Source organism: Trichechus manatus, unplaced genomic scaffold (assembly GCF_000243295.1).
Source record: "Trichechus manatus latirostris isolate Lorelei unplaced genomic scaffold, TriManLat1.0 scaffold00133, whole genome shotgun sequence".
Classification (NCBI taxonomy): domain Eukaryota; kingdom Metazoa; phylum Chordata; class Mammalia; order Sirenia; family Trichechidae; genus Trichechus; species Trichechus manatus.
Window position 1 is genome coordinate 1,920,207 of NW_004444069.1, and position 15,817 is coordinate 1,936,023.

The 15,817-nt window shown below is 52.6% G+C and overlaps 1 protein-coding gene and 1 non-coding gene across 6 annotated transcripts in view; one reads left to right on the plus strand and one right to left on the minus strand.

The window, feature by feature from the left end:
- The window catches only part of KCNAB2 (potassium voltage-gated channel subfamily A regulatory beta subunit 2), a 106,709-nt gene that overhangs the window by 42,016 nt on the left and 48,876 nt on the right, over positions 1 to 15,817 (plus strand). For 3 of the 5 annotated variants that reach the window (XM_023739366.1, XM_023739365.1, XM_004385104.3), the window contains exons 2-3: positions 2,524 to 2,652; positions 3,899 to 3,940. In XM_023739366.1, coding sequence (XP_023595134.1) covers positions 2,576 to 2,652; positions 3,899 to 3,940 — 119 coding nt within the window. In that variant the 5' untranslated portion in view covers positions 2,524 to 2,575. Of the gene's footprint in view, positions 1 to 2,523; positions 2,653 to 3,898; positions 3,941 to 13,700; positions 14,838 to 15,817 lie in introns of those variants that run through there. The other 2 variants (XM_004385105.2, XM_023739367.1) reach the window with 2 other exon arrangements.
- On the minus strand, positions 826 to 896 carry TRNAR-UCU (transfer RNA arginine (anticodon UCU)). The gene has a single exon. It is a non-coding gene; the product is annotated as a tRNA-Arg (tRNA).

Genomic DNA, 15,817 nt, shown 5'->3' on the forward strand with positions numbered 1-15,817 from the left:
CATGTGGGGGAGGGGTGGTTCTGGGAAAGCTAGCTTCTGATTGCTTCTATTTTCTCAGTGAAATAGGAAGCAAGACCATGAGCAGGGAGGATGAGGTGTTGGAGATTTAAGGAGAGGGGAGCTGGGGAATTGTCTTCTTGGAGAGTGGGGTAGAGAATGACATAGAGCAGAGTTGGCCCACTTGTTCTGTAAAGGGCCAGATAGTAAATGTTTTAGGCTTTACAGGCCAGACAGATGGTGTCTGCTGCAATGCAGCTGTAGATAATATATAAACAAATGGGACCATGTGGAGGCATTCCAATAAAACTTTATTTACAAAAGCAGGCCACAGGCTGGGTATAGCCTGCGGGCCATAGTTTGCAGACTCTTGGTCTAGGGCCTAGCATCTAGGCCAGTGTTTTGCTAAGTGTGGTCCCTGGACCAGCAGTATCAGTGTTACCTGGGAAGTTGTTAGAAATGCAGATTCTTGGGCCCCACCCCAGATCTGCTGAATCAGAAACTTAGAGGTGGGGCCCACAGTCTGTGTTTTAACAAACTCTCCAGGTGATTGTTGTTGTTGTTGTTAGCTGCTGTTGAGTTGGCCCGACTCATGACAACCCCATGCACAACGGAATGAAACACTGCCTGGTCCTACATCATCCCCATGATCAGTTATGGATTGGACTGGTTATGAATTGGACTGTTGTGATCCATAGGGTTTTCATTGGCTGATTATCAGAAGTAGATTGCCAGGCTTTTCTTCCTGCTCCACTGAAACTTGTTCAGCATCATAGCAACATGCAACTTTCATATCCACTGTAAGTCGGGTGGTGGCTACACTTGGAGTGCATTGGCTGGGAATCGAACCCCGGTCTCCCGCATAGAAGGCTAGAATTCTACCACTGAATCACCACTGCCTCTCTCTCCAAGTGATTGTTGTTAGGTGCTATCAGTCGATTCTGACTCATGGCGACCCCATGTGACAGAGTAGAACTGCCCCGTAGGGTTTTCTTGGCTGTAATCTTTACAGAAGCAGATCGTGAAATCTTTCTCCTGCAGAACCACTGGGTGGGTTCAAACCTCCAACCTTCCAGTTAGCAGCTGAGCACTCAACTGTATGCACCAGCAGGGCTCCTTCTCGAAGTAATTAAAACCAAAACCAAACCCACTGCCGTCGAGTCAGTTCCAACTCATAGCAATCCTATAGGACAGAGTAAAACTGCCCTGTAGGGTTTCCAAGGAGCAACTGGTGGATTAGAACTGCTGACCTTTTGGTTAGCAGCCTGAGCTCTTAACCACTGTGCCACCAGGGCTCCTTCTCCAAGTGATCAGGACCTGCTAAAGTTTAAGAACCAGTGGATTGGGCAAATAAGGCATAGTTCCTGGCTATCAGTTAGGGTCACGTGAGTTAGTAATCGTTTTCCCATTAGATTCTCTTCTGGTCCGGATGGCTACTGCAGAAAGTTCCAGGGAGTGCTGTGAGTCCTGAAATGTTCAGAGGGTCTGCTGATGATTTTCCAAGTGAAGATGGCTCAGAAGGAATGAGGTTCAAGGAGGGAACATCCTGTGTCCTCCCTAAGAAGCCCTGGTTCAAGGACAGAGGCAGGCAAAATCCCAAGTGTCTCTGGCATAGAGTTTGAGCCAGGTGAGGCTCTGAGCAGTGCAGTCTGGTGAGTCTGGGGTGAACTGTCTCCAAGCAGAGCTGGCACATGCAAGCACCCCTGAGCTTTTCTGTTCAAACTTTTGTTAGCCGCCATCCAGTCAGCTCTGATTCATGGCAACCCCATATACAACAGAATAAAATGTTTCCCAGTCTACCCTATCTTCACAATTGTTGGTATGCCCTAGTCCATTGGTGCAGCCACTGTGTATTTTGAGTGACTTCCAACCTAGAGGGTTCACCTTTCAGCACTATGTTGTATACTATTTTGTTGTGTTACCTAGGATTTTCATTGGCTAATTTTCAGAAGTAGATCCCCAGGCCTTTCTTCTGAGTCCATCTTAGTCTGGAAATTCCTCTGAAACCTGTCCACCATGAGTGACTCTGCTGGTATCTGAAATACCAGTGGCATAGCTTCCAGCATCATAGCAACATGCAAGCCACCACAGTACAATTGACAGACAAGTAGTCAGAGGTTCAGTAAGTGTACAGATCTCTCTGGGGCCATCTTTTTGTATATTTTGGGCAACAGAAAAGTGCTCCTAGAGTTTCAGAAAAGCAGTCAGGGGGCAGGACAACCCCCACAAAGCTGTGGGTTGGAGTGTAGGGAGATGGAGGGAAGTCCTTCCCAATGTCATTCAACCTGGCTGTCAGGCTCCTCGATAAGCCCAGCCCTCGGAGGCTCTGGGTCCGAGCCATGTCTGTGGGCAGAGTTGGGGCCAAGGCCCCATGGGTCTGTCTGTCTGTCTGTCTGTCTGATGAGGAATGAATAGAGCACCCAGTGAAACCCACCAGCCTTGGGGGCCTTTGTCATCACACAGCCACCTGGTCAAATTGGACTGATCTTCTTACCCACTCTCCTCCCTTCTTTGATTTTCCTCTAGAACTTTTCATCCGTGAAGAAGACAGAGGGTCGGGTCGAGTGAGGCCGGCTCCATGTATCCGGAATCAACCACAGGCTCCCCTGCTCGGCTCTCCCTGCGGCAGACCGGCTCCCCCGGGATGATCTACAGGTGACCGCCCCTGCCCCACTCCCAGGCCCCCTACCAGGGTCAGTTGTCCCGCCTCTGAGAAGGGGTCCCTAAGGCTGCTGTCCTGCCCTTGGCCAAGAGGGAGGACCGAGTGACCACAGTGGGGGCTTCTGCCTTCCACTGGGCTGGGAAGAATGCACGGGTGAGCGTCACCCCCAGGGAAAGGAATGGATGCTTTTCAAGGCCGAAAAGGGGAAGGACAAAACAGATTTTTCCAGCTGGTATAGAGGCAGGTTTAGACTCCCGCCTTGTCCCTAACTCTTTTGAAATATTTCATTTGAGAGTAACAGAGGTCCTGAAGTCAGCAAAGGGGCCCTTCCTAGCTTCCCGTGTCTCCCCTCTTATACATTGTGGCTCACGTGGCTCCCTGTGCCCCCCCAGCACCCTGAAAGAGGCTCAAATCCTTGGCAGTCTTTTGGGAAACCGGGTCTGCCCATTTTGAACACCTGGTGGGGTTAGGGGCATCCAGGTGCTCTCTGACCTCCTCTTTGTGGAAGCTACTTCCAAGTCCAGCCCTTGGTATTTCTGTCTGGGAAGTAGGCAGTGTTGAGCACCAGGGCCCAGCATGCAGGGGGCATTCAGTGAGAGCCACTGGCTCTGTGCACAGGACTGAACCAGATGCTGCGGTCCCCATCACCAAAGACAGGGGCACAGGCAGATCCCCGGGGGTGGATCAGCCCTTGGGTGGTCGCACCTTTCTAGATTGTTGTTAGGGAGTGAGCCAGAGCAAGTGTCTGTGGTGGCCTCCAGGAAAGCGGTGTCTCCCTCCTTCATCGAGGTCCTGAAAAGAAGCTGGATGCTTCTGGGATCACATGTAGACTAACCAGCGTGGTGGCCAGCATGTCTTGGTCTGAGGGCTTTCAAACATTGTTCTAAAACATATTTTATATTAAAACCCAAGCGCACTGTCACCTAGAGGTTTGCCTTTTTTCCTCATTCCCCCTCTGGGTGGTGAACCTTGGAATAAGGCCAGGCCTGGCAAGTACCCTTTGGTGTCCAGAGCAGACCTGGCTCTTGGGCTCTGCCTCCATCTGCCACTGGGTGGCACTGCTGCAGAGCGTTTGGTACCTGGTACCTTCCTCACAGAGAGCTGGCGGAGGAGAGGGGTGGGGCCCGCTGGGTGTTGGTGATGCTTTCCAAGCTGGCACATCCCTATGGTTAATGCGAATTGTGGACCATCTCTCTTCTCTCCCTCCTTTTTTTCTCTTTTCTCCATTGCTATCGGAAGTACTCGGTATGGGAGTCCCAAAAGACAGCTCCAGTTTTACAGGTAACGAGTCCTTCATTTTCCCTAAAACCCGACCAGCTGAAGGCCAGGGAGTGGGTGGGAGGACCACACAGGTCCCAGGTAGGGTGTGCTGGAGTCATCTCTGAGGTAGGCCCCCCGACCGATAAGCTCTAATGACCTCTTGACACCACTTACCCAGCACTGGGGAAGCGTCAGGATGAAAAACGTAAAGTCGTGTTAACTGTGTCCGTTAATCTACTTAGAAGTTTGCTCTGATGTGAACAAATGGTCTTCTGATGACTGCTTAACTGGCCACCAAATCTGCCATCAGAACATCAATCATCAGGCAGTGGGGGAGATGCTTTCCTGTGGCCACAGGTTTATGCTTCCCAGATCATCAGAGTGTAAGACTAAGTGGCCATCCCATCGATTCTTCCTTTGTCCTGCGGATTCAAGCTGATTTGTAGCCTCCAGAGACCTCACGTTAATCAAAGGCTAATGCCTTCTTGCGGGTGTACTGATGTGACTTGATTCAGGGCCAGGGTAGACTCGATGTGTTCCTGATGCATTTCTCTGTTGGCAAACTAGCAAAGGGGGTGTTTGCCTAGTGGAGGGCCATGCGCATAGGGACATCAGGAGGCCAGGCTTGCATCCCAGCTTACAGACCCATCAGCTGGGTCCTCTTGTGCAAGCCCTTTCCCCTCTCTGGGCAGCCCCTCCTAGCCTGTTAAATAGAGGGATTAAACCCCGTACCTCCTTCCTTCTCAGAACGTCTCTCACACTAAGAAGTCACTTTAATTGACGGTTTCCTCCCTTCAGAAAAATGTCAGTACTGCCAGCTTGCAGAGTCGATTAGCTCTGCCAGCCTTTGGACTGTGTAGGGAACTGGTGCAGCCTTGGAGGCAGGTCCCAGGAGTGAGGGTGCATCTTGGCATCCAGGCCTAGAAAGTCTGTCTGTCTGGAAACAGCCCCCCAGCATGGTGCATGCCCACCAGTGGCCGAGCTATGGGGAGTTGGTGTGTGGTGCCACCAAGGAAGCTCAGGCAGGGAATGCTGGTGGTGGCGCCAGATTCCCACCTGGCTTTGTCCTTCCCACGGGCTTGGTGCCACTGCATGTGACTGTGGCCTGGGGGCTCAGGCTAATGTGTCACTGCTTCAGTGCCTCCTGTGAGGTCTCGTTCATTACAGATAACCAAATCTTTGATTGTCCTGAAATATTTGCAATATGATATTTTTCCTGAAATAGATTGATATGAACTTGACTTACAAATGCTGTTATTGGATGGAATATGTATCATAATGTGTGCCATCTGTCCCAGAAGGACTTGGCCAGTGAAGCCAGGCTTGTACCTGAGCTGCACCCTCAGAGCCCTGCCCTCCACAGCCCATGGGAGGAAGGAGTGAGGCCAGATGAGCAGGCAGAAAAGTCACAGGTGCAGACAGGCCAGCTCGGGGGCCTTGCCCATAGAAGGTGCCGGTCAGTCGTCAGGTGTAACTGAGTGGAGGTGAAAGCATGTTGTATACCACTTGCTAGCCTTCGTAACCCCAATGATCCAACGATTGTCCACCCCTCTGGGGACCCTTAGGATGAGCTCCCTCATCCCAGTGAGGCGTTCTCTGCCCCAGGGACAAACTCTGTTGAGAAGAATCCTCAGATCTGAAGACCTACCTCCAGGCCTCTTAGCTCCACGCTCCCAAGGCCTGCAGGCTCTGACTGTGCTGCTGCCCTTTGGGTGTCCAGTGGGGTGGCTTTACATGGACATGTGGAGCTTTGATGATGGCTTCTAGGGGTGAGATCTGTATGTGTTTAGCATACTGGGTACCACTCTGGGAGGGGCATCCTCATCACACAGGCACTGAACACTGTCTCTTACCAGTTGCCCTCAAGTTGACTCCGATTCATGGCGGCCCCATGTGTGTCAGAGTAGAACTGCACTATATAGGGTTTTCAAGGGCTGATTTTTTGGATCACCAGGCTTTTCTTCCCAGGCACATCTAGGTGGACTTCAATGTCCAGCCTTTCGGTTAGCAGCCGAGCATGTTAACCATTTGCACCACCCAAACCAAAAAAAAAACAAACCTGATGCTGTTGAGTTGATTCCAACTCATAGTGACCCTGTAGAGCAGAGTAGAACTGCCACATATGTTTTCCAAGGAGCAGGTGGTGAATTCAAACTGCCAACCTTTTGGTTAGCAGCCGGGCTCTTACCCACTGTGCCACCAGGGCTCCAAAAACTGGCTACTGGATAGTTATTTAAGTCAGCCAACAATGTGAACACCCCATCCATGGCTGGCCCCTTAATGGGGGCAAAGGTGTCTGAGGCATGTCCTCTGCCCTCAGGCATCTCACAGACTAGTACAGGAGGTGAGAACCTATATCGGTCAGCTGTCACCAAGTGATACTGCATAACAAACAGCCCCTAACCTCATGGCAGGCATCAGTAAGCATTTATTTCTGGCTGAGACATCTGTGGATGGGCTGGGGTGGGCTCACTGAGGCTGAGCTTGGCTGCATTTATCCATGCTGTAAGCTGGGTCTCTGTGTGCCCCCACCCTTCTTCACTGGTGGCTATCCCAGGCATGGAGTCCCTAGGTGGTGCAAATGGTCAACGTGCTCTCTGCTAACTGAAAAGTTGGAGGTTTGGGTCCACCCAAAGGTGCCTCAGAAGAGAGGCCTGGTGACCTACTTCTGAAAAATCAGTCAGCCATTGAAAACCCTATGGAGCACAGTTCTACTCTGACACACATGGGGTCGCCATGAGTTAGTCAACTGGACAGAAGCTGTTGGTGGTGGTAGACTCCAGGCATAGTCTTCTCATGCCAGAAGTGCCAGAGGATAAGTGGAAACATGCAAGGCCTCTTAAGGTCTGCGCTTGTTACTGGTACATGTCACTTCTCATGCTCTTTTGGCTGAAGCAAGCCATATGGCCAAGTCCAAAGTCAAGGGACAGGAAATATACTCCTCCCACCAGCGGGGGAGCTACAAAGTCAGGTGGTAAAGGTCATGGGTACAGAGAGGGGTAAAGGGTGGGGAACGACAATGCAATCTACCCTAGAACCTACGTAACTCTTAGTATCTGTTGTTGTTGTCAAGTCAACTCCAACTCATGGAGACCTTATGTACAACAGAATGAAACATTGCCACTGCTGCGTCATCCTCATGACTGCTGGTATGTTCAGGTCCATCCATTGTTGCAGCTGTCATGCCAATCCATGTTATCAAGGGCCTCCCTCTCCCTCATTGACCCTCTGCTTCACCAAACACAATGTCCTCCTCCAGTGATTGATCCCTCCTGATGCCGTGTCCAAAGTAAGTGAGTCAGATGATGTTATGAACCACAGGGTTTTCATTGGCTAATTTTTGGTAGTAGATCACCAGGCCTTTCTTCCTAGTCTATCTTAGTCTGAAAGCTCTGCCGAAACCTGTCCACCATGGGTAACCCTGCTGGTATTTGAAATACCAGTAGCATAGCTTCTAGCATCATAGTTAGAAGGCAAAAAATATCATGGGAGAAGTCAAAAGAGCCATTAGGGTTCCAGGGAAGGAGTGTTCAGAGCCAGTGAGAGAGTTGGAGATGGCTCCATGGAGAAGGCAGCATGGAGGCTTTATGCTGGACCTTGAAAGCTTGGCAAGACTCAGCACACAGACTGGGAAGAACATTCCAGTAGATGCAGCAGCCTGAGCCACAGCTTGGAGGTGTGCACAGAGGACAGGAAGGGGTGGTTTCATGGACTGGGCCATTGGGTGTGTGACAGAGAATAAGATAGAACAGGCTAGAGGGGTAGATTGGAGCCAGATTGGGGAGGGCCTTCGATGCCAAGCAAAGGAGCTTTGACTCCATGCAGTGGGCACTAGGGAGCCATCCACAGTGTTTGAGCAGGCCAGTGACCAGGGCTCTGCTGTAGCAGGGAGCCTGTAATAGGGAGTCAGATGGGTAAGAGAAGGGGGGTGTTAGATGCAGAGATGAATAATAAATAGCCCAGAGGAGGAGAGAGCCTGAAGTAGTGGAAATATTTGGGAACAAAGGGGAGCGGGTAGATGAGAAAAAGATGTCCAAAGCCAAGTCTACAGAGCTTGGCAATGATGGGCAGGGGCGGGGTCTTAGAAGTGTCCATGCTGCGATGGACATCCCATTAACAGAGCAGCTGGCCCAGGGGAAGAACATGTGAAGCTGGTGACCGCCACCGGGCAGTGAAGTGCAGGGTCACCCACTGCACGCACACAGAGGAGATGGCCAGTGACATAGATATAGGGGGACTGACATAGCTGACTTGCGCCTTTGAGAAAATCCATCTAGTCAACCACTTGAGGCCTCTACAGAGAACAGCCTGCTCCCAAGCACTCCCAGACTCCAGTCCACCTCGCTGCCTAGTTAGCTTTCTGCTCCAGGTCTGGAGCAATGGTTTCCAGCCCCCTAGCCCTCCACTCCCCTGCCCCCTGCAGCCACTTCTGTTTGTGGATTTGTTGTAGGATAGACAGCTCAGCCTCCATCCGAAACCCCACAGGCACTGTGTGCTTTTTAATTGGAAGATAATTTTATGCTGAGACTTTTTGGCGTCCCTGACATGACCGGCCGTGCCCCAGGGGTTGTGACCCTGGGGCTGGGGGCTCAGTGTTGAGCTAAGCCCAGAGCTGGGCCCCCTTAGGAGCACTGTGAACCCACCTCCCAAACCCCAGATCAGACATATATGCCGAAGAAGGGTCCCCATGCCCCTGCATGGGCAGAGTGGCACCCAAATATCAGACTTCCGGAACCTTCCAGCCATTTATAGGTACTGGCATAGTAGGACATTCTGATCTGGGGCACATCCTGGTGGAGGGGAGGAGGGGTCTCTGCATGTACAGTCAACCACTGTGGAGACCACGGTTTGCCCGCTGCAGACAGTTAGGAATTTGGTGAGGCAGAAGCTGCAAGCTCTGTGTTCCGCCCTCACCCTGCCCTTTTCTACCTGTGGTTCCGGGGTCTGGTCTCCAGCATGCGGGGCAGTGATGACAGTGAGGATGAGCTTAAGGGGATGGCGCCCCTCCCCACCGCCGGTGCCCCCCACCTACGTGCCACAAGCCAGCCTGCCAGGCTGCGCTGCGGAACTGCACTTCCCAGGCTTTTAGGGGCAGAGCCATTCGTGAATAATTCAGCCGCCTTCACCGAGATAAAAACACCCTAATAGAACTAATGGACTCCCGGTCTCGGAACTCAGCTCTTGTGGGACCCTGCTCATTCACCAATTGCTTCTGACGTTCCACAGCGACACTCCGCGAATGCAAACACCACAGCACCAGGGCTTTAGAGCGCCTGCTGAACCCTAATAACCTAGGCTGTGTCCCTTTTAATGAGCAGACGCCCAGGACAGCAGGTGAGTGGCCCCTTCTGCTGCAGGAGCAGATGTCCCAGACACCTGCCCAGAGGTATTGCCCCTGGGTGCAGCTGTCCTGGAGCTAAAAGAACAGAGGAGGTGGTTTTTGGGGGATGCTTTTAGCTGATCTAAAATTAGACCCTCTAGGTTTCTCAAAGCAGAAAGCCTCAGCAAGCAGGCTGTAGGTAAACGCAGGGGAGTGTGTGTGGGAGGAGAGGAGGGTGGTGGGTTCTGCCTGGCAGTGCCCGTGGTCGGTGCCCTGTGCCTGAGATGCTTGCCTCCCAGCCCTGCCGGGTGCTGACTGTGCTTTCCTGCTTGTGTTCTTCCATGGGAGCCATGGGCGGCTAGCTTGTACCTTGTGGGGCTCACCATTGATGAGAATTCAGCGTTTTTGAATGTTCCTGAGAGCTGTCAGTGTTTGGTTGCTGTCTGAAGTTGTCTGGAAGCACATGTCTGGGAGAGTCAGGGACTGCCTGTTTAGGCCTCAGTTTGCTGACTGTTCTTGAGCACAAATAATTTTGTGTTTGCACTGCTGTGACCGCCGTGAATCTCAGAGCCACGCGTGTTCCGGAATGATCGGCTTCCCTCTGCATTTCTGCTTTCAAGAACCTTGGCTAATTTCTCTAATAGCTAACAAATGTCATGGTTTGAGAAGAGGCGTTCCAAATCCCTCCTCAGTCTCAACATTTTATGCTTTGATGGCCGTCAGTAAACAGACTGCAATTAAGAGATGCCAGGTATGAGACTGGGGGAAGGAGCTCTTCTTGCTGACTTAATGAGGTTAACGTCTTCCTTTCAGTTTTCCATGTCATGCCTTAATTGATGGGAACTCCCCCGAGCCCCCCCATCTACAAGAATAGATTTGCAAAAGGCAAACCCAGGCGCAGGAGAGGACGTGTAGTGACCATGTCATCAGCAAGGGCCGTTGGGGAGGGGGCTGCTTTGTCTTGACACTGGGGGTGCAGGGGGAGCGCGTGGAGAGACCTGCTCTGGAAGGGGTGAGGATTCTGCACCTAAGAGCTCCGGGGAGGCGAAGGTGCCCAGGTAGGCACCCCAGGGATGGGTGACCCCCTTTTGCCTGGCAGAGTTTTACTCAGGGGCCCTTCATTCATGGTCCCAACTCTGCTGGAGGCACCCACAGGGGAAACCCAGAACAAACCCCCAGTGAGGATGAGCAGCTGTGTCCAGGGGAGCTGGGTTCTACTTTCACCCAGGGGATGGTCCTGGCCATGCTGGCGACCATCAGGAGTCCCCCTTCTGTCCTCCATGCCCACCTGCCCTTCCTCCTTTGTCCAGTCAGGCCACCCTCAAGCACCTCATGAGGATGACCGTGGCCCAGCCCTCCTGTCCCACACACTTACCTGTGGGCACCAGGTCTCCGCCCCCTCCTTTCTCTTCATGCCTCCTCCTGGACCAGGTGTGTGCCTGCGGCAGGAGACCCACGGTCCCCTCGCCCACGCTGCAGGTGCGTTCCCAGGTCCATGAGATGTGCTATAAGGGAAGATTAGAAGCAGGCAGACCACAGCCCCGCAGAAAGGGGCATCCCTCCAGCCCTGGCTGCAGAGGCCAGGAGGGTGGTCAAGGCCCGGTTCTTCCTGCTCTCTCCCTCTCTCCCCACCCAGATCCCCAAACCTTACCCAGGATCCACCTCATTAGAACTGTGTCCTCTGCGAGGGGGGCGGTTACTAATCCCTCTGTCTCATCCTGTGAAGCATTTTCTGGTGAGGTTTGGTACCTACCCGGCTCACTGCTGTCATCTGAGCCCATGCTCTGGTGTCACCTCCACAGACAGCCCTGCCTGCCCTGTCTATCCCTTTTCTCCACAACACTTATCATAGCTGGTGTCTTGGCCCCATCTCGCTGCTGATGCCCTTCCCATGAAGGTGTGTCCGGCCATGTCTTGAGCGCCTGCCTGACTGCCCAGCAGCCCATCTCCTGTAGCCACACAGCCACCTTGTGCCATCGGCCTCTGCTCATCTCCACTTCACAGACGTGTAGACTAAGGCTGGAGCAGCCAGGGTGCCTGCTGGGGTCACACGGGGAGTGGGCGACAGGCTGCCCCTGCCCAGAACCTGGTGCTAGGCTGCCATCCGCCCCAGGGCCCTGATGTGTGTCCGGAGCCAACCAGGCCTGTCTGCTTTCTATGGGAAAAGTCTTACAAGCTAATAACTATTGATCCAGTCAGCCAGGCCTGGATGGAAAGTGTGACCTGGGCAGGTCCTGCTTTTCGGGAAGAGCCAAAGCTGCAGCCGGCACTGGTCTGTCTGTGAGTATGGCCCTGGGGTGGGAGGTCTACCTCTATCTGCCCCACACTGGCTGGCAGGTGACCCACCACCCCCTCAGAAGTACCGGTGATTTGAGAAGGGGGAGGGCCAACTGGCCAGTGGACAGGGAAGGGGAGCTGGTACTGCCCACCGTGGTCACTATGGCTCTACTTCCTAAAGCAAACCTGCACCCCCTATCAACCTGGAAGGTGGGGTTCATGCAGGAGCACCCCCAAGTACTTTAATGCCCCTCAGAGACCTCAGCCCAAACCCAGAGGGAGGCCAGAGGTCCTAGGCCCTGCAGAGCACCTGTGGGGCTGGGCCGTGGTGAGGGCAAATCCTGGGCTGGGAGCCCCGCAGGAGGGGATATACCCAGAGAACACCGGGCACATCAGGGAGCCAGCCCAAGGCCACGATGCTGTCTGGCCCTGCCAAGAAGCACCCATCACAGCCCCTGGTCAGCCTCTGTACGCCCACGCCTTTGCTGATTATTGGACACATAGCTAAGCCCCTGCTACGGACTCGTGGACAAGAGTCCCTGCTCTGGGGACCTGCCTTTGGGGGAATCGATGCAACAAGTGAAACAGTTAGAGACATCTCCAGCACGTTAGATGATGACAGGGGCCGTGGAAAAAAGCTCCAACAGGGAAGAGATGGGGCACGTTGGGGTGGAGTAGAGAGTCTGGGGGGAAATGTGTGATGGTCCTGGCACACAGTGTCCAAGATGTCCAGGAGGATCGAGATGTTGGCACAGCCTGCTCCAATGAGATGCTGACCTGCGGGGACGGATGCCGTCTAGCTGTCCCTGCTCATTGGTTTCCCCAGGATCCTGTCCGAGCCCCCCTTCCCCCACTGCTGTGAGCCAAGGGGTTGAGGGGCAGACATAAGGGCATCCCTGCTCTCAGGCAGCATGACCCAGGGAGTAAGAAACCTAAGACAGATCCTTGCGCAGAAACCTCTTTGGGGCATAAAGGGGATGTCGAGGCTCCAGGGGTGTCCCTCCTCCTGGGGGTGCACGCTCAGACAGAGCAGTCAATGGTCAGCACCCATTCTAGAGGGCCCTGGGCTCACAGGGCTCATCACTACTGCCTGCCCCTGCCAAGTAGAGTGGATCCAAGCTGACCCTAGAGCTTGCAGAGGAAGGGGGATCCCAGGGCATCTCCAAGGTGACCTCACCATCCACCCTCACCCTCAAGCACCACTGCGGAGCCTCTTCAGCTGCCCCAGGGCAGGACAGCCCTCCAGGCCCCCAACAGGGACACTTGAGCTTGTTGTCTCATGGGGCAGGAAGCGGGGCAGGGCTGATTCCCTCCATCTCCCAGGGCTGGGCTCCAGGACCCCACTCTGCAGGTGGCCCTGCAGAAACGATAGCTTCACATCTGTCCCCTCTCTGCTCAGGGACCGTGCAGGAACCAAAGAGGAGGGTTCAACAGCTGCATCTCTATGGCCTTGCTTTGGTCAGGTGTGGGAGCACTGGGGGGCCCTGGGTGGTTGACCCATGAACCAGGTCTTTGATGTGGGTCGAATACACAGCAGAGTTAGATCTCCCACTGTTCACTGATTCACTTGCTTTTATTACATGAATTAGCACAAATGGAAGTATCCTATACACTTTCCCCCTTGCTTTTTTTCTTTTTTTTTTTTTTTTATTTACAGCCATCTTTTCGAGATCGTTGAATATCAGTCCACATAGAGACGCTGCATTCTTGACGGATGCCCAAATTTCTGCTATAGGGACAGACTATAATTTAAGTAACCAGTTTCCCTGTTGATGGGTGTCTTAGTCATCTAGTGCTGCTATAACAGAAATACCACAAGTGGATGGTTTTAAGGAAGAGAAGTTTATTTCCTCACAGTTAAAGTAGGCTAAAAGTCCAAATTCAGGGCATCAGCTCCAGGGGAAGGCTTTTCCTCTCTGTCGGCCTTCTCTTTGGTGTTCCCCTGGACTAGGAGCTTCTCTGCACAGGGACCCCGGTACTGCTTTCTTGATGGTATGAGGTCCGCCTGTCTCTCTGCTCACTTCTGTCTTTTATATCTCAAGAGATTGCCTCAGGACACGATCCAGTCTTGTAGATCCAGTCCTGCTTTACTAACACAACTGCCACCCATCCTCCCTCATTAACATCATAGAGGCAGGATTTACAACATACAGGAAAATCACACAGTACCAGGAATCCTGGCCCAGCCAAACTGATATACAGATTTTTAGGGGGGACATAATTCAAACCATGACAATGGCCATTTATGTGGTTTTTCATTTTCGAGAGTGTTGATTCATCATTTAGGATGACTGTTTATTTTTCAAAGGCTCTTAACATTTAAGCTTTGAAATGTCCGGATCCCAGGTACCCCCAACTCCCCTATATAAATGCATTCTGCTCCATCTTTCTATTGCAAAAATTCATGGGTGTGACACAATTATCATGGAGCCTAGAGCCCAAAGAACTCCACCAGTGCAATGGCGCCTTCTGTAAGCAAAAAGCGAGTGGTTGTATGGATGGTGTTTTCCTTTCCAAGTTTAGGAACAAGGAGTCTTCCTTGGGTGGGGCCCACCTGGCACGTGGGGATGAGATGCCCTCTTGGCATCGTCACCCTGGAGTTTGCTACAATGAGGGCTGTGGTCCCTACCCCGGGGACAGCCCTTTGCCTGGGTTTGCCCTAGGTGTCACCTCGAGAGAGTGCTGTGGGACTGTGCTCCAGTCACCAGGGATAGCAGCATCAGCCTTCAGCATTTGGGGGCACAGGCTTTCTGCATGCTCCCCCTTGCTCCGGTTCTCACTTGGAACACTTTTGAGTTTGCCTTTCCCGCCTGGAATGCAGCTTCGCCTGTGCTTGTTTCACACGTACAGGGGGCAGAGGAGGGTGGGTTAGCGAGAGTTCTTGAGGACCCAAGAATCTTATTGTCAAGAGGGGCCAGGCCACATCCCCAGACACCAAGAACCCTTGGTGGCCGCTCCCGTTGGAGGAGGTTTGGCTGCAGCTGCTCCCTGCCCTGGGCCCGCCACCCAGTCTGGGGCACTGGGGGCAGTGGCATGCTCTCTAATCCACCACCACTCAGCATTTCCCGTCTGGACAGCAGCAGCTCCAGGGCTGGGCGGTACCATGTTGTCCATGACGTACAGCGAGAGCCTGAGGAGTGTGAGCAGCAGGTGCCACTCCGACTGGGCCCTGCACCCCGTCCGCCAGACGGACATGCTGGAGCTGCAGCGCCTGCGAGAGGTGCGTGCGGCCGCCCAGGCCAGGAATATGGAGAGCTTCCTCCGCATGCACGGACTCTCCCTGGACAGCTGCACCGCCCAGCGCACGGGCATGAAGTATCGGTAAGGGCTGGGCACAGGGCTAGGGTGGGAAGTACACTGTCCATTGAAGGAGACCTGGAGGCAGGAGCTGCAGGAGCAAGGGATGCAGCCCAGGGAACGTTAATTACCATTGTATGACCTATTTGGGTAAATATTTTGTGTTTAAAAAGTTCCAACCATGTGAAAATGTATAAAAGAAGAAAATGAAAATCTGCTGTAGTCCTTTCCTCCAAAGATACACACTGTTAAAAGCTTGGCGTATTTTCATGAAAAAATAATGTGGTTTCTGCGGGGGTGGCGGGGGCAGACTTTATAGCAAGGGTACAAAGGGTCCCTGTTTGGACAAACAGCTTGCGCTCAACTACTAACCTAAAGATTGGAGGTTGAACCCACCCAGTGAGGAAAGACTTGACGATCTGCTTCTAACATTACAGCCAAGAAAACCCTGTGGAGCAGTTCTACTCTGTAACACATGGGGTTACCGTAAGTCAGAATTGACCCAACAGCAACAGGTTGGTTTTTAGTTTAGGAGGGGTAAACATAGTGTTTAATTTGTCTCTTGTAACTTCGTTGGGACAAATTCATTATTAGGAGTTAACTAAATATTACAGTGACAAATCCATGCTGGCAACAGAAACCAGGTTGGATTCTAGGGGCAAAGATGTGCTGTCCTCCTTTACCTCTTTAACTATGTCATTGTGGAAAGAGGTTTTTAACAGGTAGCCACTGAATTGGTTACAAAACCAGAAAAAAAAAAAACCAAACCCGTTCCCGTCGAGTCGATTCTGACTCATAGCGACCCTATAGGATGGAGTAGAACTGCCCTATAGGGCTTCCAAGGAGCGACTGGTGGATTTGAACTGTCAACCTTTTAGTTAGCAGCTGAGCGCTGAAAGACTGCGCCACCAGGGCTCCGAATTGGTTACAGTAAACTGTAAATAGCAGTGAATAAATGTCCCATGTGGCCTCTGAATGATAGACATGTAGGTCTGACTTTTCTT